Genomic DNA, 24,550 nt, shown 5'->3' on the forward strand with positions numbered 1-24,550 from the left:
TATCCTCACAGGTGAGCTAGAAGAAGCAGCTAGCTACAAAGAAGTAGGTCTGAAGATGTTTGGTTAAGCTGTTTGAATGACCTGGTCTCAGGTAGGCAACAGAGGACAGATGGCTGACATCCTGGATGCAGGATAGATGATGGATGGATGGTGCTGGGATGAATGTCAGATAAATGATGCATGAACACATAAGAGTCTAACATCTGAGTTGATTATTTTTGGTTAATATTTAACTGACGGTAAATGGCCTGTATTTGATGTAGCACCTTATATAGTCCTGGAACCCCCCCCCCCCCAAGGCACTTTACAACCCAATCATTCACATGCTGGTGGTGATGAGCTACATCGTAGCCACAGCTGCCCTGGGGCGCACTGACAGAGGTGAGTCTGCTGAGCACTGGCGCCACTGGTCCCTCCGACCACCACCAGCAGGCAAGGGGGGGTTAAGTGTCTTGCTCAAGGGCACAACAACAGCGACAGACTGAGCGGGGCTCGAACCTGCAACCTTCTGACTACGGGGCGAGCCCTTAACTCCTGTGCCACCGAAACTAGATATTTGATTGTGAGAAGAAATATGAATCAGGAGTATAGAATCATTGAGTTTTACACCAACATTAGCTTCATCTTGGTTGAAATAAGCTGATTGACTTCTCTCCTTTTCTGTCTCCACTGTGTCGGCCGAATGTTTGAACGCAGAAGGAAAACCACTAGACTTCACCACTGACCTTCTTGCATGAGGATTCCTTTGTAGATAAGGTTCAAGGTTTCCTCCTGAATACAGACCTCCACAGTGATCTCGTCCTCTACAGAGCTGAGCCAAACTGTTGGGTCTAACAAAAGGTTGCCAATACAGTGACCTAAGATACCTGAAGGGCAGAATTAGCAGAGAGCATATTGGTCCAACGAATCTGTGGTTGATCCACTGAGATGAAATAAACACAGGTAAAAAAAAAAAAAAAAACTGAAAGGAGCATCTATCAATAGATGAATAAGAAGTAGACGTATAATGATAAGGTTTTAGTTGTGAGGAGTTTGGCCAGAAGAAGAGAAAGGCCTTTCAGGACAGGACAGGTAGAGCTTATGTAGAATGCAACAGGAATCACAAACAGCTGATTTTTACATCCATACAGTTGTAAATATGAATGTGACTTATAGCCCTTTTCTACTAGTACCTACTCAGTCAGCACGGCTCGACTCGGCTCTACACAGCTCCAAGGCTTTTCCATTTGTACTTGGCTGCTGTCCCTCCTTTAAAACCAACTCCAATGTGGTTCCAAGCGTACCACATTGGACCAAAAATGTCATGTAAGAAGATTGTCGGTCACAGATATGCTAGGGGAAGGAGTCTGGTTGCTTCAGAGTCATCCACCTCGCTGTCTGCAGCCTTGTATTGGCATTTAACGTTACTATCATTGTCATGGTCTGCGTCTGCGTCTTTCCCCATGTGTCTCCTGATGTTCTCCGTCCCTCTCTAGATTCCCCTTTTGTGTCTCATAGCGCCCTCATGTGTCCTTTGTCTGCGTCTCATTTATGTGTCTTCTGTTTGTAGCCCTTCAGGTCATCCCCAGCCCCTCCAGCTGTAGCTCCAGCCTTTTTGTCGCCAGCTCCCTCCTGGTTTTCTTCATGTTCTCTTGGTCTCCCCACCATATTTCTATAGGTGTATTATTTCAGTTTTGTGTGTGTGTATGTCCTTCTCAGCTGGGTGTGTGTGTGTGCGTGCGTGCGTGCGTGCGTGCGTGCGTGTGTGTGTGTGTGTGTGTGTGTGTGTGTGTGTGTGTGTGTGTGTGTGTGTGTGTGTGTGTGTGTGTGTGTGTGTGTGTGTGTGTGTGTGTTTGTGTGTCCTTCCCCAGTCAGGTCCGGTGTCCTCCCCTGCTCCTTCCTGCTCCTCCTCCCTGATTAGTTATTGCCTTCACCTGGTTCTCTCCCCACACACCTGCAGCTCATCTGCCTCCCATTATGCCCCAGTCTATAAAGCCCTGTCTGTTTCTCATTGTCTTGTCGGTCCATTGTTTGTAATTCTGTCGGTCTCGTCTCTCTTGGATTATTAGGTTTTTTTTTTTTGTCTTCTCGAGATCTCTAAGGTTTTTGGATTTCCAGATCATTATCTGGTTTTTGGATTTTGGCTCCCAGCCCTGGATTCACTTTGTTTTTGGCTCACCTTTAAATAAAGGATTTTACTTAATCTTCATCCCTGCCTCGTGTCATCCTGGGTACTGCATTTTGGGACCTACCAACTCTGCAACGTGACAATCATGTTGCATTGTGTTTGTGGTGAGTACAGAACACCTTGCATTACTTTTTTAACGTGGGCCATCCTGCTATGACTAGCCTACCCTCACGTTTCTCAATTAGAAAACCACCTAAACCGTGTAGGGTCGAGCTGAGTTGAGCCACCCTGATTAGGTGCTAGTGGGAAAGGAACATTACTGAAGAAAATGGATTATTTAAAGTGCTCCATACCTAATTTGTAATAAGTGGTGAATTTCCATATTTCCTCGAATGTTTTGAATGTCACAAAAATGGTTTTTGCTTCACTGTCAACAGAGACAAGGTGAGTGCACAGTTCCTATAAAAAAGGTTTCAGAAAAGTTTCAATCATTTTCCTCAACAGCAAAAAATCTTCACTGCAAAATATTATTGCTGTGGTTTGGGCTTTATTGTTTTTAGATTTATTTGTTCTGTGAATCAGATGCTGGGACAGAAAAGCTAACGTTAGCAACCAAAACAACTTGAAAAGTGGCAAAAGTTAAAGGGACATTATGGAAGTTTGACAGCCAAAACATGTATAGAAATAATAAATGTCTTCTTCATACATTCTCCTGCAATGCCCTGGTCCTGTAGAATGAGCCCTGGCATTTTTACTGTGATTGCCTGTTTTTCTGTAAAATCACAGAAAAAGAGAGATGCTCGGGTCGAGCAGGCTGCTTCATGCGCGTTCACGCTCAGGCATAGCCCGTAGCATTTGCTATCAGTAAATTTAGCAGCAGAGAGGCAGTGCCACTTTGTCGCTGTTCCTAACGCCTAGTGACAAAGCTAGCTACATTCCTGAGGACCCTTAAGCTTGGTTTAAGCTTGACGCGTCCACGAGGTCCGCACGGCTCCGCGCGGCGAAATTGTGTCATTTTAACAACCACGCCCCTCCACCGCGCCTCCGCACGGCCCAAAATTTCCGCATCGCTCACCTAGGAAATTTTCTAACCAAGCGGACGGTCGGACGCGGAAAAACATGGCGGACTGGCAAGAATGGCAGAGGTTCATAAATACAGACATTTGTAAGATTCAGCTCTCAAAGATCACCGTGATCAACATGTTGTTAGTAATTCTCGGAGAGAAATGGCTCGCACTGTCGGAAAAGACGAGGACGCTGTTAAAAAATGCTGGAATGCCATGTTGTAAACAACAGTAATTTTTACTTCTACTACGGTTTAATGTTGGATGCATGCCATAGAGCTCCATGCTGCCCCCTACAGTTTGGGAGAATATTGGCTCACCGCAGAGACAAGCCGCATGAACCATAAACGCTGCAAGTTGTGAAGCACGTTCCATCCGCGAGCCGCATCACCAAGCGGAAAGTAAATGCGTCACACATAAACCAAACTTTAGCTACTTTCTGTAGAACTTTCTTCTAGATATTTCCTGCAAATTAGCAACAAAATAGCCATTTTCGCTCCAAACCGTTCTGTGAACTTTGTTTCAGCTGTCATCAAGGATGTAAATGTTACAGATACAAAGGATGTCACTGGCATTTTAGCTCACCTAGTAAGACGTTGGACTCAGTAGACCTAAGTTTGATTCTGGGTGTGAACATAGTTTATTTGGAGTTTCTTTTTACATTAATGGTATATTTTTTTACAGTAAGATGCCCAAATTTTTATTTGAGACTCGCCAAAGGGCATTGAATTCACAGATAAAAAAGATGTGGGTTCAACTTTCATTTTGGAACAATTTTTCAAGCAATGGAAGGGAATGATCTGAGCATGCAGGAGGACTGACCCATCTTAAACCTTTGTCTGCTGTGCTGAAGAGAAAGGTACAGAACCAAATTAGGACATCCTGGGTCTGCCCAAATTAATTAATTAGCTGCTCGTTCTCCTGTCCTCTGTCCCCCCCCCTCCCCCCCACCCACACACACACAGACAAGGGACTGTCTCAGCTGTTATTTCATTAAGGAGTGTGCACGTACAGCATGCGCGCCTCGTGCACGAGCCTACTATTGAAGCTGCTGTTACGCTTTTGGCCTGAGGGGGCAATCGCGAGCATAAAAATTCAAAACTCCATTAAGTCCCTTTAACTCTCAGGTCATCTGGGCCATTGCTTTAACTACCACAGCAATTCTTTAAAAAGCTAATGTTCAAGATACTGAATGTGTGTGTGTGTGTGTGTGTGTGTGTGTGTGTGTGTGTGTGTGTGTGTGTGTGTGTGTGTGTGTGTGTGTGTGTGTGTGTGTGTGTGTGTGTGTGTGTGTGTGTGTTTCACCATAAAAAGCTCGTTGATTTCAGCGTTTTCATACTGCAGAAGGCGTAATTTCCCTTTGAACTTTTCCTGTAACTCTTCATCAGCAGGAAGATGAGAGGGACCTTTGACTATTGTCAGTTGCACAGGAAGAACTGAACACAAAACAGGACAGGAGCATTTTAACAATGACAACAATGACTTTTAAACTCTTTTTTTGCATGTTTTATTTTAGACTCACGTAATACAAAAACCAGCTCGTGCTGCAGCACGTGTGCCAGCTTAGGAGTCTTTAAAAGGTGCGTCCTTAGGATTCATTTGCTAATGCTGTAAAGTGTACCATGCAATAAGCACTACTTCAAAATAAATCATTTCATAGCTCACAGGGTACATAAAGAGGTTCTTATGTGATGTCGGGGGTCACTTGGAAGTCTTTACTCAGTGTCGACTGAGCTGAGCTGCAGAATGCCCTGTTGAGTGAAACAAAGCTGTTTGTACACCGTAAAGATAAACTCATATCACGTACAGCTTTAACAGAAAGAAAAGATAAATACAGGCCAGAAAGTTTAAAACCTCCTGCTGATTCTGAGGATTTAAAGTTTCATTCAGAAGCTGTTGGTTAGATGGATTTGTTAACTAGTCTTGCTTCATCTTTGTCTAATGAACCAGGTTAGGGTTGCTGGGACAGCAGGCCCAACAAAGAAGCCAAGACTATCTTCTCCCTTCCACCAGCTTCTTTGGTGGGACCCCACTACGTTTCAGTTCAGCCTGTCCCTCCAGGACATCCTGGGTCTGCCCAAGGGTCTCCTCCTGGAATGACGAGACTACTGCACTAATAGACTATTCCAAATTCATCTTGCTTGTCCATGACCCCATCTCTAATGCTGAGCCCAGTCACCCTGCAGGTGAAAGTCATTTACCTACCTGTTACCTGTTACTACCTGTGTGCTCATGGTAATAGTTTGGGGTTTAACGTAGATTGACCAGTAATTTACCAGCGCAAGTTAAGATGTTCCACTACTGTGGCGATCTCTGCCCAGAGATTGTTCATATATCTATTTGTTGGTCTCCCAACTGGTTCCAGACTGTAATACGCGTCATGAGACCAAGGAGCTCTTTAAAGTACTCCTTCCACCATTCTTCAGCCTGCAGACTCCCGTAACCTCTGGTGTCCACTGGAGGGTTGAAAGGTTACCGCAGATTTCTCACTGTTACTCACAGTTTGTCATGGCCGCCTCAGCCACTCAAGAATATCAAAGCAGAATGTAACAATAGCAAAGACATCTATGTGGCATCCTCTCCTGCGAACTGATCCAACTCACCACCAGGTGGCGTGCAGCTGACAACATTGCATGACTGAAGTAGATGGGAGCCATATTATTCAAGATAAAGTGTGCTAACATCAGTGACTTGACTTTTATTTAGGAGGTTAAAGGCAGCCGAGGTAGCTCAATAAAGAGAGGGGTGATGTGTGCTCGTTTAGGCTGGCTGAAGACCAGCTGCACTGCCGAGTTCTGGACCATGTGTAGAGGTTGGAGAGAAGGACATTGCAGTCAAGCTGGGAGATGACCAAAGACCACCAGGAGTTACCAACCATAGATAAAAACATTTTAAATTGGTTGCTTTACTTTTAAACTTGAAATTTACCCCCAAAGTAGCTGCCAGCTTCTGATTCTCCATCCTTTTGAAAATACTGCTGTGTATTCTGGGTAATTTTTTTTACCAAGGCTAGGCTTCAAGACATCTCCCATGTATCCTTCCTCAGCTAGCTAACGGCTAACAAACGGAGAACACATGCCTCGGTAGAATATGAACATTGGAACACGTTTTGGCGGTTCCAAAAGTATCTCCCAGGCAACCGGGACAGGGCCAAGACATCAAGGCGAGGTTCCTTGGCATTGAGAAACACCCTCAGACCCGCTCCATGTATTTTAGAACAGATTTTTATGGTTAAATGTTATGAAACTGCCTAAATTTTTCATCAACTGGGCATCTTTTAATTTCTTTACAATAACATTCCTATGGATATTAATGGTAAAAAAAACTAGACTTTGTCACTTTAAAGGTCCACTGGTCATTGAGTACCACACCCAAATGTCGAGCTACAGCTAATTAGGGATGTAAGAAAATGTTGATTATGGCAATATATCGTGATATTTTCCCCAGCGATATTATATCGATATTCAAAAGCTGTGTATCGAAAATATCGATACCACAATATATTGTGATATTTTCCCCAGCGATATTATATCGATATTTAAAAGCTGTGTATCAAAAATATCGATATCACAATATATCATGATATATTTTCTTGCAAAAATGTATTGATATTCAAAAGTCGTGTATCTAATTTTTGGAAGAATTTACATGGAAACATTTGTGTATTTTCTTTTCTTGAGGTGCAATTCAAACGCCAACCACTAGGTGGCAGCAGTGTGTAATGGGTTTTGTTTCTACCATTGAAATGTAAATCCCTCTGTTATGGTTAAACATGTTAAGTATCGGTTTGGACAGTTTATTGAATTTTCCTATAATAGATTTAGTCTAAAAAAATCACCAATATCGTCTGACTGAATGTATCGCAATATATTGTGATGTATTGTATCGTCTCCCCTGTATTGTAATACGTATTGTATCGCCAGAATTTCACCAATACACATCCCTACAGCTAATGAAGCGAGGCATAGGGAATCGACTTGGATGAAAATATTGTGGTCTTCATATTTAACATCACTAAAATGTAATGTTTGACTTGGATTGTAACACACATCCTTTAAAACCTGAGACAGACCAAAGGGCAGCAAGCAGTGGAGGCTCAGAGTTTAATCAGTGACAACAGAGGAAATGATGGGTTCAGGAAACATCTTCTGTTATTCTCCATCTTGGTCATGCCGCTCATACTGTCCTACAATCAGAGCTGGTAATTACACAGATATATGAAAACATTTACAATAATGTTTAACTAACCCAAAACTGTGTGTTTTGTTGACCGTTGGCTTGTTGTGACCTTAAAGAGGCTGTGAGATCCAATCCGAGCAACCTCTGAGGATTTCCACAACTTTCTGTATAATTATGTTTTGTGCTCTGACTTTCTCGTTACAGATGAATATTTAAAGGCGTCACTAACCTTTAACAGGTCAGGAAAGTTGTGTCTAGTTTTGGTTAATCATTTATAATAACATCAGCTGTCTGTCAGCAGGTTATTTCTAATGGCCACCAGACCAGAACGGAAAGTCCACTTTACAATTAGAGCTGATACATGATCCTCCTCCATGTGACTGCTGTTCCAGAAGAGTTCATTCCGATGCTCTTACATTGTCCCCTGGGGTGGATTTAATCTATGGCCTTAAAGAGCAAGTCACCCCCAAATAAACTTTTTTTTGCTGATAAACTAAATAACCGAGTGTCTAATCGTGCTGCAGACACGTGTCGTCAATAATTTGGCACTTCAGTGCATCTTAGTTAAAATTTCAATTTTCTGCCTAAAACTGTCAGTGTTGTGCCGTTGTCAGGTAAAAACTCTGCACTGTATTTTAATTTAAATCTGCCACCGCTATTGGCTAAGAGGTATGCTATGATGTAAACTGGTACATTATGATGTCACAATGCTGTCGTGAGCCTGTGTGTGTGTGTTTATTTGTTAGCGGCTCCGCCCTCTCGGTCTGCCAGGCAATGTCATTTGTTGCATTTTTCAAACATGAAGTGGGAGTGGAGTTAGACTCTGGTAGGGGGTGACTTGCTCTTTAGTAAAATTGCATTTAGAAAATAAAGTTCAGCTAAGGAGCCAGCAGGATTTCCACATCTCTTCTAAACTCTGGAGTGAAAGGAAAAGAAAGGTAATACCTGGAGAGAAACGTTCTTCACACGAGGACAGCGTTCCCTTTGGACAGGAAGCATCTGTAGACACACTTGCAGCTGTTTCAAATAAAAACAAAAACACACAAAAATTCACACAGAGCGATTAATAACAGTACAAAACAAACCAGCTGTGTCCACATGCACAAGCCGCACACACACATACACACACGCACACACACGCACAAACATACACACACGTACGCACACGCACGCACACACACATACACGTACACACATACACACGCGCGCGCGCACACACACACATACGCACATACACGCATACACACAAACACACACGCACGCACACACACACATATGCACACACGCACGCACACATGCACACACACGGGCACGCGCACACACACATGCACACACATACACACACACGCACACACACACGCATACACACAAACACACACGCACACACACACATATGCACACACACGCACGCACACATGCACACACATGCACACACATACACATACGGGCGCGCGCACACACACACACATCATGTTGAGGAATGTCCCACGAATGCCTGAGATGAATTTCAGGTACTTCATCACTAACGCTCAGTGAGGTGATGTTAACCAGACTCCTCTGGATTCGCTGCCAGGGTTAAGAAGTGACCAGATTAAACATCACAAAGAAAACGGAAGGACAGCTCAACGTGTGGAAAACACAACAAGACCTGTCTGGATCTGGTACTTGGTGTAAAAACAACAACAAACACAACCAGGAAATCAAACTATCTGAAATGTTGTCATTCAAACTGTTTAAAGGATCGAATACATAAAAATAGAAGTTCAGACAAAAAAAACTGTTTTTCCAATAATAACCGGATAAATAATGAAACAACAAACACCTAAACACATCCGGTGTGATGAGACTGGATAGATATGCATTACCCATTATGCTTTTCGGTCACCCGTCTGTGGCGATGGCCCGCACGACTCTGTCCGGTACCGGTAATCAGCGGTCCGACCTGGCTGGCTGTGCTCCGTTGAGCTGTGAACTTTTTACATGACGGAAAACTGACTTCCTCCTGCAGAAATAAAAGCGCAGCTTTTTCCGGAGTTCATTTCAAAATAAGTTTCAAAAGAAAAAAAATTGCTGCTTAGCTTGGATTTTATGGTGACGAGTTCTGCTCTTGTTTGTTTGTTTGTTTGTTTAATTTGACAGGGTCAAGTTTCAGCCACAGTGCAGCTTAAGCTCTGTTAAACTCTATTAGATTAATAGTTCAAAAGCATCCGATTGTTTCTTTTGTGCTTTTTGCTTTCATAGTTCCCACATTTTACCCTCCCTTTTATTCTGTCATTCGTCCCTTAAGTCTTCGGCAGATGTTTAATTTGATCTGTTTCCTCATATTTAACTTGGGTGGCCTGTTCCAAATGAATGCAACCTGTGTAACTGTAATGGATTTTCCCTGTAGCTCAATAAACTACATTAGCCATTATGTTAAAAACCTAGAACTTCTTCTGCAGTAGTGGACACACACACACACACACACACACACACACACGAGTGAGAGAGATAATTTTCAGTGCTTTTTGCATGTAAGCCTTTAGCTCACCCTGCAGTCAGTTTGTCTTTGAAATGTTGTTTAAATCCTCACTAAAGCCCGTTTTTGGCGGATCTCTCCAGCAGCTTCCTGTCAGCACGTTTGTGTCTGATCCAGAACTTCCTCTGAACTTCACCAGGAACACACTCAGCAACTCTGCTGTTGTGACTCTAACAAACACCGGACTTTGTTCAGGGCTGCAGCCAAACTTTTCATTACCTCTGTATGAATGTGTTTAAGAGTCCATTAAGATGGACTGAGGAAGTGAGCGTGTCAATATTCATGTTTCTTGGCAGTTTTCATGTGATGCTGTGAATGTTTACATGGTTCTGTGTTATGATGATGATAAAGTCCCACCAGTCAGGGGTCCTCCAGGCCCAGTTAACCCCGGACAGAGTTTTATTTTATTTTTATTATCATTAAATGCTTATTACAGTTTCTCATGAGGCAACAACACATAATGGAAACATACAAGGCATCCTTAGAAACAATAAAAGAAAAACAAATAAGAAACTTAAAAAGAGGCACTTATATCACAAAGTAAAAACATTGTTACAAGATTAAACATTTTTCTGCAGCAGGGTGCTTAGCTGCTGTGATAACCAGTCAAAGCTAACTAGCTTTGGTGCTTATAGTGACACCTGCTGGTGGAATAATGCCACAATAGCCACGGCGCTGTATTACTGCTAAAAAATTCTATATTTTCACGCGTTTTGTGGGTTATTATAACAATAAAGTGTGGGTGTTGAATCCGGGGCTTTATCACGGAGACATAGCCGCTCTAGTCTGATTAAAAGCTGCAGTTTGGAAACTCTCTACATCTCCCAGCTGGATAAGGAGCGTTAATGCCGAGAGCATAGACTGTACAGAGGCGCGAACTATCGCGAGAAGGGTGGGACAAAAGAGCTTGTTGTGCGATTAGTGTAAGACGTCACATCCGGCTTCATCTGCTCCACCTCCGGTGTTTCATCTCGGGTCACCGAGTAGCTCTCAGCTAGCAGCTAGCTAGCCGAACCCGCTCCAGCATCATCTATGAGTCGGAAAAGAAGCCGATTTAGTTTTGAAACCAGATCTGACTTCCACAGAGGACTAATGGAATTCCCGGGATCAGCGGTTCGAGCAGACGATGATTTCTTGGACTTGGAAACCGAAGATGAGCTCCTCTGTTCGGTCAGTGACATCACGGAGCACTTGGGCAGAAACATCACGGTGATCCTGGAGACAGCGCTGTCTGAGATCCGCAAAATGGTCAGCATTCGGATCCGCGTGCTGAAGATGGAGCTCCGAGACAAAACACGGGAGATAGAAGTGCTAAAAGCCAGACTAGACCGAGACCAAAGGGACGCTAAAGACCCGAGCCCCAGCCCAGCCACCGAAGAGCCTTCTGCGGAGGCTGGCTGCAAGAAACACGACTTTAGCTGCGGAGCCAAACACAGCAGCGCCGACCCCAGGAAAAGCAGAAATGTGGTTCCTGGCGTGAAGAAAGAGAACATAGACGCGATCTGCGACTATCTGATGAAAGATAAAAACTCTAAAGGTTGTGTAGAAACTGACGGAGAACAGGTTAGCCTCGATGTGGGTCACAAAGACGAGCCAGACGAATCAGAACCGCACTCTCTCTCCCTGTGGTCGGACAGTGGGGTGGCTGGTTCCGGGCCTGGGCACACGGACCCGGACGGAACCCCCGAGGACATTTTCGGAATGATTCCTTCTGGTAGCAAAAGAATGTATGACTACGAGTGGATGGTTCCGTATTCGTCAGAGCTGAAGGGTAATGAGTGAGTGAGGAGTGCGTGAGTGAGTGAGAGAGAGAGACAGACAACTCCACCATGACCGGTGTGAGACTCAATGATCATGTCTGTTGTGTTGTGTGTTAGTCCTTAAAGAGCCTAAAGGTGAAGACCCTCATACCAGTGATCTGGAGGAGGAGGAGGATGGAGATGAAGATGAGCTGTGCACCAAGGAGGAGGGAGACTTGCAGGAGACCCAGGGGTTGCTGTCCCACCACCAGCCCTCTGAGTTCCCTACTGAACCGCAGAGCTCTCCGGAGGAGGGACGAAGCTCCCTGGAGGACGGGACAGACAAGGCTATGGGGGGTAAGGATCCATCTGCACACAGGGTGTGAAACTAGGGATGCAACGATACCACTTTTCCCCAAACCGATACGATACCAATACTTGAATCTGAATATTCGCCGATACCGATTACCGATACATATACTTCTACCACACAAAAAATGCAATGATTTGGAACACAGATTTTATTCTCTGCTTTCAACAGGAAAAGACTGTGAGGTAGATAAAAAGTAAAATATATGAATAAAAATCATCACAAAACTAAAATATTAGGTGAACAGAAATGACGAGTTACAGTGAAGCCATTTTCAGCACCTCCAAATCTGAGACCATGGTTCTCGCCCGGAAAAGGGTGGCTTGCCAACTCCGGGTCGGGGGAGAGGTCCTACCTCAAGTGGAGGAGTTTAAGTATCTCGGGGTCTTGTTCACGGGTGAGGGTAGGAGGGATCGGGAGATCGACAGGCGGATTGGTTCGGCGTCTGCAGTGATGCGGACGCTGAGCCGATCTGTCGTGGTGAAGAGGGAGCTGAGCCAGAAAGCCAGGCTCTCGATTTACCGGTCGATCTACGTCCCAGTCCTCACCTATGGTCATGAGCTTTGGGTAATGACCGAAAGAACGAGATCGCGGATACAAGCGGCCGAAATGAGTTTCCTCCGTAGGGTGGCCGGGCTCAGCCTTAGAGATAGGGTGAGGAGCTCGGACATTCGGGAGGGACTCGGAGTAGAACCGCTGCTCCTCCGGATCGAAAGGAGTCAGATGAGGTGGTTTGGGCATCTGGTCAGGATGCCTCCTGGACGCCTCCCTGGGGAGGTGTTTCGGGCATGCCCTGCCGGCAGGAGGCCCCCGGGTCGACCCAGGACACGTTGGAGAGGTTACATCTCCAATCTGATCCGGGAACGCCTTGGGGTCCTGCCGGAGGAGCTGGTGGAGGTGGCCGGGGAGAGGACGGTCTGGAGCTCCCTAGTTGGGATGCTGCCCCCGCGACCCGGACCCGGATAAGCGGAGGAAGACGACGACCATTTTCAAGCAACTGCATTGTATCGGTTAACTTTTACCGATACCCGTATCGTATCGGTGCATCCCTATGTGAAACACTGTAGATGTTTTGTTATTTCAAATAAAACGTCTAGATTCTGATCTAATGCAAGACTCCAGAGATAATTCACTGCCTGTGTGTGTAACCGCCGGCGGTTACTAACCAATAATCTGTCACGAAAGAAGAGCTTTGCTCAACAGCGATTTGCTGAGCTGCCATCTTTTACTTGTTTAAAGGTTTCGCTCCAACAGTCGTCCGCACTGTCGGCGATATCTGTTGCTAAAACCCATCAACAGAAATCTCTCCTTTTCACTGGGAATTAAAACGAACTATTTCAGTTAAATCCAAACTACAACATCTTTGTGTCGTACGATCGGAGATGCACTGATCTGTTTCTGAACTTATCACTAGGTTTCTCGTTTCAGGCCAGCAGTTTCCCAGCCACACCTACATCTGCTCACTGTGTGGAACCTTCTGCCCTGACTCCTTGTTCCTGGAGGAGCACATCAAACTGATACACTCAGATGTCGATAGTATCCAAGCTCTGAAGAGCCTGCAGGATATCAGGACTGAGCCCACACAGGCGGCAAGGGGGCCCAACGAGGACGACCTTGGATCGGGCTCTCCTGCCGGCAGTGGCCAGAAGAAGGAGTTAAAAGTGGAGGGTGGATATGAATGTGCGGACTGTGGCCGCCATTTTAACTATCTAGGCAACCTTCGGCAGCACCAGCGCATTCACACCGGAGAGAAGCCTTTCATATGTCCCGAGTGTGGGGAGAGATTCCGCCATGCTGCCCGTTTGAAGAGCCACAGGCTGGTGCACAGCGGCGCCCAGAGCCCGTTTCCCTGCCCACAGTGTGGAAAGGGCTTCTCTGTGCTGTCGGGTCTCAAGAGACACCAGCGGGTGCACACCGGTGAAAGCCCATACGCGTGCCCCCAGTGTGGCCGGCGCTTTAAAGAGCTGGGAAACATGTACACCCACCAGAGGATCCACAGTGGGGCTACGCCTTACTGCTGCCAACAGTGTGGACGCAGCTTCCGCCATCTTGGCACGTACAAGAGCCACCGCTGCATGCCGGTGCTGTAACCTCTCCACGACAGCTGCTACCACCACACCTACACACACACTACCCTCCGTTCACGCGTGCTGACTGTGTTTGTGGTACCGCTGAAGGATCTGCGTCGGCCAGGCCGCCGTGACCCTGGCGGCTTCAGACTGAGGACAGCTGGACTTGGATGTTTTTGCTCTATTTAAGACATTTCAGCGCTGAATTCAAGAGGTTTCACCATTCAGACAGATTAACAGCGTTTTAACTTGAGCGAGGGCCTAGCTGTTACAAGCTAGTTACCGGGTGACGCCCTCTGCCCTCCCGGCCGAGGCTTGCCAAGGCTCCTGGTCCACATGTGACCCCTGATGGTGAAACCGGAGAGGGAGGAGCAGCTCTGACTCCTCAGATCAGACGCAAAATTACTTCTGAGAAGTCCAATTTTACGTTTCTGTCCCAGTAGAAAACTAAGCTGAACCAAGCAGGAACCATTTTCAACATGTTGGAAAAAACGACTAAAGATATTAATGTGAATATAAATGTATTATCCCACAGAGGGCTGACGGTGTACATAATGTCAGTAAATGTTTATCAGCTGGTGGCTACCCAGCATTCGAGCTAGCTAGAGGTGTTGCGCTCAACATCGGACCCCCTGTGCAAAGCCGTAGCAGTCTGTCACGTGGTGGTTGTGTTGCTGCTGGTGCACAAAACATCTGCTCATCAGGTAACAGCTGCGTTAGTTATTCAGAAGCACCGCCCTTTCATGCATCTCAGAGACCAACATATTCAAACTCTAGGTGGCCTCCAGGGTTTATGGCTGACCTTGGGGCTCCCAGGGCCTCTTGGCTTTTTGATACCTGCGAGCAGGTGAAGGTATTCAGCAGACCTTCAAATGTCACGCCCACGTCTAAAAGTTGGGTTCATCGTCACGTTTCCTTGTGAAATATCAAAAGTCGGTTAAAAAATAAGATATAAAATTGGAGTTGCTAAAGTAACGTTCTTAAAAAGTGCCGTGGCTGAGTTTTTGGTATGTTGCTAGGAACAACGGAAGAACCTGTAAAACGTTCTAGTCTGCCTTCCTGTGTTCTGGTGGACCTCTGGTTGGTTTTATTTTTTGGAACAAAGAATAAAAAGTGATTTCTGTTGAAAGCTCAGCCTGCTGCTGCTGTCGGACGGCCCTTTTGTTAGCTACCTTAATGATTCTCCGTTTCACTAAATACAAACACTAGCTTTTCATGTGTGCCCTCTAAGTGGAGTTCACATTTGCCCAGTGTGCAGTGTGGGTTGCACCAGTTTCCTGCAGTAGATCAATAGCTTTCACAACAGGTTAACTAGACTCTAACTCGAGTCTGTCGTGACATGGTGACTTGGTCTGATGTAGCCTCTCATCTGGACACCGGCTCCCTTTGACCCTGAGAGGGATGGATGCCTCTAAATGAACTTTTTATGACAATTACAGAGAAAGATGTGAATTAACGACTCACTTTCAACACCTTAAAGCATCGGCGCTGGTGTCCTGCAGAATGAACTGGTAGAAGTGCAACCAGACCACCCGAATGGAAAACCAAACAGTCATTTATTAAAAGCAAAGTTGTGTAAGGGTTGATGAGATTAATGCCCGTGGATGCTGTCGGACAGGAACTAAGTAAGGATTTAATTCCAGATTCTTTGGTTTCTTAATTTCTTTTTGATCTAAAGTTCTACAAAGTTCCAGTCAGAGCCATGAGCTCAGCTGTTCTCGAACATAACCACAAGGAGCCCAAGTCCCCTTCCCCTCCGGTCGGCTCATGGGTCCCTGGAAGATCGAAAAAATGAATGCAAGTCAGCGGCGCTAAAAGCTATTTTCTAATCTTTGTCTTACGCCCGGGTCACACTTATGTTGTTCTTCAACTAAAATGAAAAGTACTGATTGTAAATAAAGTATTGAGATGGCGCCAGTCACGTACTTAGAAATGTATCAGCTTGTAAAAATTCGTAATTAGCATGTCGGCACATCGCAATCTCCCCTGCCCTAGCGTAGCTGCTACTTGGCACATGGCATCACTTTGGTGATGTGCATTTGCAGTCCTGGACGTATTTTCACACACAACCTATAATAACTTTAGTCCCCATTCAGAAATAAGCTTCTTCTTAGCATCAGAATGCGTCTTTAAAATTCACTGGCGCCATATGTGAAATCCATAGAGCACAACAAACGGGATTAAGAATGAGTGTTTTTGGCCCGTTGACTTGCAGATATTTCTTCATTCTTGCGGGGACCCGTGGTCTGGATGTAGATGGATGTGACTTATAGGCTCCCTGTAGTCCAACTGCTTTTCACTAAACAGTACAGGTAGTCCGTGAAAAGGAAACAAGACCTACTATTCTGATTACTTACAACTGGTCAACACTGTTTTCTGCTGAGTACTGAGAACAAGCCCATCTATCAATGTGACTAAAGGGTTCCTTTGTTATTTTTTGGGGGGGCTACCTGATTGAGGTTCCTGCTGTTCCAGGCTGAGGGTTGGAGGTCCTTAGAGCAACCAGCCTAGAGCAGACAACAGCAAAGTCCTGGCTGTCTAGATCTGCGTGCATCCACCTGTTTAACGCGGTGCAACTTCTGCTTTTGACATATAATCACTGACCAGTCTAAAGACACTAAGCTTTGGCTTTCTGTAAATAAATTAACAGATATCCCACTGGTGTCATGCTTCATCTGTGCACAAAACACATGTTGGGTTTAAAGTTAAAGTCCCATTAGTCATCATCACACACTAGTGAGTTTACATATCTGCATCTGACCCATCCCTGTGGGGAGCAGTGGCTGCGCTCAGGAACTTTAAGAACTCTACTCTGAAATAGTCACAAAACAGTAATGTCTCAGTCGTGAAAAGGAATGGTTACATTAAAATAGATGTCATTCTCAGCTGGCTGGCAGGTGCTCAGTTTCTATTCCTCTGAGAAAAACTAAAGCGGTGCATAGTTACTCTTTACACTCTTGACAGTTTGTGAGGTTGCCAAATCTGCAGCGAGAGAACGCTGCACGCATTTGTAATTTGACCCCAGAAGGCAAAAAGCTCCAGAGTTATTAAAAGAACTGAAGCCAGTAAACTGAAGCAACCTATTAGTTATTTCTTGTAGCTCTAAGAGGCAATGGCATCTTTCTGTTTTACTCTAAAATTAAGTGAAGCCGACTAGAGGCTAACATTAAGCTAACAACGCTAACGATGAATTAGAAGCTAATAGTCCACTTTAAAAATATCTTTAACAACTTTTTCAATTACTAACTCGACTCAAGCTTTATTTATATAGCAGCTTACAGACACAGGTAAAAACAACACATAAAACCAACTAAAAATGATTAAAACCAAATAAAAACATTAAAAATCAGACTAAAAGAGCAGCACAGTCAATCACTCCATAGATTTGAAATCCGGTTCATAACAATGAGTCCAGCTTTGATTAAAAAACTTACAGAAGAGGACTGCCCAAGCCCCCACAATGCGGGTCAAAAATTGAAGCAAACCCGCAAATGAAATAATTTGCAGTTCCACCCTCATCCACTGGGGGCTGGTGTCAGAAGCGAGCAAATCCTCATTGACTCCCATGTTAAAAATACCAATTTCACAGCAGAAATAAACATGTTTACAACCTGGTACCAAAACATGTTTTAGGTTTAAATGATCTAGTTTACACTCATGACAACTCTGAGGGGGGTGAATTTTTTTTATCACTCTTCTGTTTAAGTGTATTAAAAGCCTAAAATTCTGTATAATTAATGAGCATCAGACCCACGTGACCACAGAGCTAGCTCCGGGGAAATGCCTCAGTAGAGCCTCGGTCTGGCCTGGAAACTGTTCCGGCATTTTGAGTCTCTGTGTTTGTGTATTCTTTTTTGGATATTTTTTGTGCAATTGTTGGACAAAATGACTTGCTGTGGCATTAATTGCACTAATAGAGCGTCCAAGGAGTCTCCACTTCATTTTTTTCGGTAAGTAAAATTATATTTATGTATTTTAGGTCACTGCCGAGCTGAGCTTAGATTTTAACATGTACTGTTTAACCATGAAATTTAAATGTAATAGGGTAAAACCCAGTGCATTTAACATAATGCTGCACGTTAGAAAATGGGTTGAAATATAACATGTTGGTGAAGCTGGGTTCCGACTATCGGCTTGTGGAGCTCTCGGGAGACCGGTGTTTTCCACCCGGTTCTCCCCTCCCCGCAGCTCGGCGCATCTCTGTCTGATCGCGGCTTCTGTCTGCTGCGCGGGCTGCCGGCTTGTGGAGCTCTGGGATGGAAATCTTTCCACCCGGTTCTCCCCAGCGGCAGCTCTGCGCATCTCAGGTCGCAGCGGCGCTTGTCTGCTGTGCAGCTGCCGGCTTGTGGAGCTCTCCGAGACCTCTGTGTTCCACCCGGTTTCATCCAGCGGTCAGCCCGGCGTATCTCTGACTCAGAAGCTCTGGTGTTGTGCACAGTTAACTCCGGTTGTAGCTAGGTTGCTACCTCCATTAGCTTAGCTCCCACGTCCGCGTTAGCTTTGGGTTAGCTTCAGGTTAGCTTGTAGCTAGTTCGACCGGGTGTCGTCAGTTGATCCCAGCCTTACAGCCACACCCTCAGCTCCACCTCTCTTCTCTTTTGTGGAATTGTCTGGGCTCGACGGAACCTGTGACACGATCAAAATGGCGGTGGTGGCCGCCTCCCATTTCTCCTCAAAAACGTGTTAATGGAGCCTTTGGAAACCCATTGTCCAATATTTATATGTCGATGGGACTGCCAAATGAGAAGTTGGCTCATGGGTGCCCAGAAGAACGAACAAATGAAAGCAAGTCAACAGGGCTAAAAACGCTATTTTCGAACCCGCTTTGCCTCACGCCCTGGATCACACATATGTTGTACTGCAAATGAAAACTAATGATGGGTGTTTCGACCACGCCTGTCACAGACATTGAGATTTATCAGCTTGTAAAAGTTCATAATTAGCATGACTACATCGGCACGTCGTATATGTGACATCATCACATAATCTCCTCCCCCTAGCGTAGCTGCTACTCACCACATGACCAGATTGATGGTGGTTCTTTCCTCCTGAAGGAAGGATTTGAAGTTTGCTGAACTTGCAGACATTTTCCCTGTTTTTCTCCGTGTCTGGTTCGATGACGTCACTTTTGTGAACCGTGTTTGTAGTCCTGGGGCCTCATTTATCAAACGTACTTACTCACCGTGCATATTTCGTGCGTCGGAGACGCCACCGCATGTTTCTTAAATCAGTCTTTTGACTGTTCGTACACTCATTCTAAATTTCGGTCATAGGAGGGAAAATAGGACAGTTTCTAGGAACACTTGATAAATGAGGCCCCAGGACTTATTTTCTCACAAAACCTAAAATAATGTTTCCCCCTGTTCAAAAAAATAAGCACGGCTATGATGCAGGTCCGGAAGCTGGTGGTTAGGCAGGCTGGAAAGCGGGCAGGACGACAGGTGGGCGGCGGAGAGCAAGGAGACCAGGGGGACGGTGAGCGACGTGATGTTGGACTAACAACTCCAGACGGTGGTGGGTAATTCCTGAGAACAGACGAACAGGAACATTCAGGACTCGGTAGATCAGGGCAGACTGGAACGGGCAGACGAGATTAAAACTGAACAACAAACTAGAACTGCGACTGGCTAGTGTTAACCCAAGATGCGAGTATCAACCGGCACTGGAGTTGTGTCACACCACTCCTTAAGTACCCCTGGCCAGGGGTGGACTGGGACCAAAATTCGGCCCTGACATTTTTTCGAATCATCGGCCCTCCCCTTTGTGTGGGGGTGGGGGGTGTTGCCACCCGCCAAATCGTCTCTAGGCCTAATGTGAGATCTAATATGGACTGGGACTGTTAAATTACAAGCAGGGCCAGACCGCTGCGACCGGGAGCCCTGGCCTTCCAGATCAGCTCATTTTCCACGGGCGGAGATCAGCGGGACATTAGCTGCATGCTAACGCTGCAAAACAACACCTATGTCATCGCTCTACCGCGTTTTTCCTTGCTAAAAACGCCAGGAAAAACTCTGTTAGCTTTGGGTTACCATGTAGCTAATGTTCTGCAGATCACCAACTGTGGAGTAGTGACGGCCCAAGCTGGGCAAGCAGCCCACTTGGCTAAGCGGCCCACCGGGACCGTGCCAGAATGCCAGATAGGCCAGTCCACCCGTGCCCCTGGCCCTCTGATCAGGGAGATCAGGAACAGTTGGCTCTCCGACACACCCACCTGTTAACACAGAACTGGGACAACTGCAGTGTATTAAGTGAAATCAGTAGTGAGCAGGGCAGACGTGACACTAAGAAACTTTTGCCGAAGTGGTCAGGTCCATACCTGATAACTGAAAAACTCTCTCCGGTCGTGTATCAGCTCAAGATCACCGAAGGAAACAAAGATCCCGTCTATAAGTGGGTCCACAGGAACCAGATCAAATTGCACAAGGGTTCCACTAATTTGGATGACATTACAACCCATAACTCTGACGACCAAAATCGAATCGACTCAAAAGGGGCGTGAATTTTCCGTCCACTCTCGCTCAGTTCTCTGTTTCAAGTCTCACAAGTTCTGTTGGGTGCGTGTGTGTGCGTGGATGGAATTCATTCATGTCTAAACGTAACGTACAGACTTGGCTGACTCTTTTGTGGTCATGCTGTGGGTTTTCTATGGTTATATGACTGAGTTCATAGCAGTTAACAGTGAGTAACTCCACTGACTGTTATGTTTGCTTCTGAAAATAATGTCAACTTCTATCAATACTTGAATGGGTCTCCTTTTACCTGGATGACAACTAATCTGGTTAGGGTTAGGGTAACTGTCAGAAATGTCTGTGCTTAGAGGCTGTTGATGTTCTGACTCCAGCCTTGTCTCCTTATGAACTTCCTCCAGGTTCCTGAATGGATTTATCTAGACCAGGGATTCCCAAAGTGTGGTGCGCGCACCCCCGGGGGTGCGCGAGCTGCCGCTAGGGGGTGCGCGAGATGAAAAGTGTAATGGCTGCGGAGCTCAGAGAAGTCTGTCAGGTGTCACCATTAGCGTTGCCAGAAAACTCATTTGTGGGTGGGCCTAAGAACAAGTAAGTGGGCACAATAAATGTAATTGAAAACAAGTATATTTTACTTGTGTGTGTGTGTGTGTGTCCTCCACATGTGCCCTAACTTCATAATAACAATGCGCCGAGCTTCAGCACTCTGGCCTGCGCACGCCGATATGTTCCGTATTTTATCATTTTTAATGGTGTTGGAGAAATCTGAAGGTGGTGAGTCATTCTGGCAGATTGTAATTAACACCTGTCTCATGCAGGTGTTCTGACACTGTAAACCTCACACGCGCTGAAGATCTGAAGTTTAGAGTGCGTCTGTCAGAGGTCAGACGCGTTCCAGCGGAACCACGGCTCACGGGTGCACAAGTGAGCACATCTGGGCTGGGCAGAAGTAATTTTACAACATTGGTTTAAATAGCGCCAATAGCAAGACACAGTGACTTAAACGCTGCAAGTTGTGAAGCGCGTTCCATCCGCGAGCCGCATCACCAAGCGGAAAGTGAACGCGTCAAGCATAAACCAAGCTTCGTGGAGCTGTGCCGCGCGCGCACACACACACTCACACACACACAGATTCAATAAGCGCACGCTGCGCAAACTGCAGCGCGCCGTCAGACTGAAGGCAGAAATGAGCCGCTGCCTCCTCCGTGATAAAAACTTTTAAGAGGTTTTATAACATTTTTCATTCCAGGTCAAATTAAGATATTAGCTTCTATTTTGGGATGACGTATTAAAGTCGGGTCCGCTCCAGCCAGTGACTCCGAACCTGCAGCATTTGTTATTCCAGTCCGCGTGGCAGCGGATCACAGATTCAGCCCCATGAAACAGCAATAAGTCGGTCTGAGGCAAAAGTGAACCTCATGGCTAAAGCTTTTTCCTTGTCCCCTATAGACATTTGATTACGCACAAGTAGGTGATCAGCTCAGGTTTACGCAGAACAGAAGGAAGGAGAGCGCTCTGGCCGCACAGGTTAAACGTTCCTACTTTAAGAAAACCGTTAAATAGCATTGTTTATGTGCTACCTGGGCACTCTAAATATTTATTTAAAACTAAATCAAAGGAAATTGTAATGGTATCGAATGTTTATTAATTACTATTTAAAAAATGAAAGTGATGGGGAAAAAGGTCGATCATATTTTTTAACCCTGTCTGTTTAGCTTGCCGTCTGATAGATATATATATATATATATATATATATATATATATATAGCCATGCCGTAATGGGGGGGGGGGATGCGTCGACATGGTCGGGACATAGAAGGGGGTGCGCGGCTAAATAAGGTTGAGAACCACTGATCTAGACCATGGTTCTCCCTCGAGGACATGTTCTTTCTACTGAACTTCCTCAGCACTTGCTTGGATACATCCTTCTTAACAACCAGCTCCTTTATCAAAAGACCTTTTGTTGCTTTGTGCTGCTTGTGGACGGTGTCCTTGAATATCTTCTGAACTGAACATGTGACCCATTGGCTGTCTGTGCTGACCCAGACTTAGACCAGTTAGATGGAGTTAATTGGCAGATTGTTCATTTATTTCTAAGCATTTGTAAAACATCTACATATCACAATTCATTTTGTTGCGTTTGAAAAAATTAAGTACTTATTGTCTTTCCCTCTCCTTTACATGTAATTTTCAAGAAAAGACGATAATACATGAACAAAGACACAAAACAACAAAAGAAAGAACTTGTTTTTAGTCGACAAAAGCAAATCCAGAAAGAACTTAATATATTCTGTTTTTCAAAAATAACAATTTATTTCTTTTTTGCCTCTTGGCCAGGACACCCTTGTAAAAGAGGTTCTTAACCTCAATGGGTCTCTATCCTGGTTAAATAAAGGTAAGATGAATTTATTTTTAATAAAACGTGTCAATAATTTCTTTATGGTCTCCCCAACAAACTCTTTCATAAACTGCAACTGGTCCAGAATTCAGCAGCCCGTATTATCACCAGAACCCCTTCCTTTCACCACATCACCCCGGTTCTCCAGCAGCTTCACTGGCTCCCAGTTAAATTCAGGTCCATCTTCAAAATTCTCCTCCATACCTTCAAAGCCATCCATAACCTCTCTCCTCCATATATCTCAGACCTTATAAGTATTAACACCCCTTCCCAGTCTCTCAGATCTTCTTCTTCCATCCATCTTGCTGTTCCCTCTGCCCGTCTCACTACCATGGGGAGCAGAGCTTTCAGCCGCTCTGCTCCCCGTCTCTGGAACTCACTCCCCCCAGACATCAGGAACATCGACAGTTTTACCCTTTTCAAAACCAAACTCAAAACACACATGTTTAAATCTGCCTATGACCTCTGATCTTATTGAACTGTTTCTCTCTTTGTTTTTTCTTCTTTGCGTTTTATTGTGGTTTTATTGCTGTTTTAATGTATTTTCAGTCAAGTGACCTTGGGTGTTCTGAAAGGCACTTTTAAATAAAATGTATTATTATTAATTTCTAGGAGAGACATCGCTGTTACCATCCTAATTTAAACTGCTCTTCTTCGTGTATTTAGAATTATCACTATTTACCTGTTTCTCCTTTGTTTCCGTTCATCCTGTGCTGAGATGCACATATTTAGAGTTTTGACAAAATTTGAGTTTATTGTTCAAATGTCAGTTTTTCAGAAAGTAACACATATTTTTAAAACCTTTTACGGCCGTGCAACCATTGATTCAACATCCTTATTGGCATCTTGTCATGCCTTAAACTCCTTCACCAACAGGGTGCACTACTCAGCTGGATTCATGTGTGACCCACAGAGTCAGACAGGAACCACAGGGGGGCAGTGTAGTACTGTTTGCAGACACCTCCTCCTGAGAGGAGGGGAGGATTGGCCAGTTTGACCCACATGATGTTATCTCCTGTGTTCTTCAGGCCACCATCGGTGTCTAAAGTAATCGACTACGTTACTGAAAAGGCAGAATCAGTCCTGAGATGCTGTTGTCGTCCTGCACCAAAATTATTTTATACAGTGTTCAGTTAAGGCCCACTTTCATTTTCAGTGAAGTTTATTTTTCATTTTATTTATTTTTGAAGATTTAATTTCAGAAATAATGTTGATTTTGGATTATTTTTGTTTAGTTCAAGAGATGAGTAACGTGTGGCTGTTTGTCCACATTTCACTCCAGGGTTTGAAGGACTCCTACCTCTGACCAAAACACTCCTGAGCTGGAGGGCCAGAGGTCATGCCCAGCTGTTTGACATGTCACTAACCCAGTTCTCTGTTCACTTCAGAGAACAATCTACTCACCCTCGCTGATTATGGATTAGCCACAATCTGAAACCTCCACAACACCGAAACTGACCACCTCCGTGTATCAGCAGGGACCTGAGATCCACCGCTGTGAAATATTACACTTGTTAATATTATAGACAAACATTTTGGGAAATTCTGGTCACCAGACCTCATTAACATAACATTCTACCTAATTTCAGTAAAGATAAGGAGAAATCATGAATGGATCCAAACTGAAAAAGTGGGAAAGACA

General features: G+C 45.0%; 2 protein-coding genes across 3 annotated transcripts in view; one reads left to right on the top strand and one right to left on the bottom strand.

Annotated features, from left to right (window-relative positions):
- The window catches only part of LOC107384698 (SH3 domain and tetratricopeptide repeat-containing protein 1), a 41,391-nt gene extending 31,376 nt beyond the window's left edge, over nt 1-10,015 (bottom strand). For both annotated transcript variants that reach the window (XM_054734267.2, XM_054734274.2), the window contains exons 1-6: nt 9,881-10,015; nt 9,216-9,352; nt 8,296-8,367; nt 4,477-4,607; nt 2,461-2,566; nt 726-866 (exon numbers count right to left, since the gene is read on the bottom strand). In XM_054734267.2, the coding sequence (XP_054590242.2) occupies nt 726-866; nt 2,461-2,566; nt 4,477-4,607; nt 8,296-8,367; nt 9,216-9,219 (454 nt within the window). In that variant the 5' untranslated portion in view covers nt 9,220-9,352; nt 9,881-10,015. The remainder of the gene's footprint in view (nt 1-725; nt 867-2,460; nt 2,567-4,476; nt 4,608-8,295; nt 8,368-9,215; nt 9,353-9,880) is intronic.
- A 748-nt stretch (nt 10,016-10,763) lies between these two features.
- On the top strand, nt 10,764-16,708 carry znf16l (zinc finger protein 16 like). The gene is made up of 3 exons (XM_015958075.3): nt 10,764-11,639; nt 11,746-11,964; nt 13,406-16,708. The coding sequence occupies exons 1-3, from the start codon at nt 10,901-10,903 to the stop codon at nt 14,065-14,067; spliced, it is 1,620 nt and encodes a 539-aa protein (XP_015813561.3). The 5' UTR covers nt 10,764-10,900; the 3' UTR covers nt 14,068-16,708.
- Nucleotides 16,709-24,550: the final 7,842 nt, after the last annotated feature.

The sequence above is a fragment of the Nothobranchius furzeri genome, chromosome 3 (genome assembly GCF_043380555.1).
Source record: "Nothobranchius furzeri strain GRZ-AD chromosome 3, NfurGRZ-RIMD1, whole genome shotgun sequence".
Lineage (NCBI taxonomy): Eukaryota > Metazoa > Chordata > Actinopteri > Cyprinodontiformes > Nothobranchiidae > Nothobranchius > Nothobranchius furzeri.

Excerpts from the sequence above, each read along its gene's own strand:
- znf16l (XM_015958075.3), top strand. The coding sequence starts at position 10,901 with ATGAGTCGGAAAAGAAGCCGATTTAGTTTTGAAACCAGATCTGACTTC. Across the intron at positions 11,640-11,745 it reads GTATTCGTCAGAGCTGAAGG|TCCTTAAAGAGCCTAAAGGT; the intron begins GTAATGAGTGAG and ends GTTGTGTGTTAG. Across the intron at positions 11,965-13,405 it reads GACAGACAAGGCTATGGGGG|GCCAGCAGTTTCCCAGCCAC; the intron begins GTAAGGATCCAT and ends TTCTCGTTTCAG.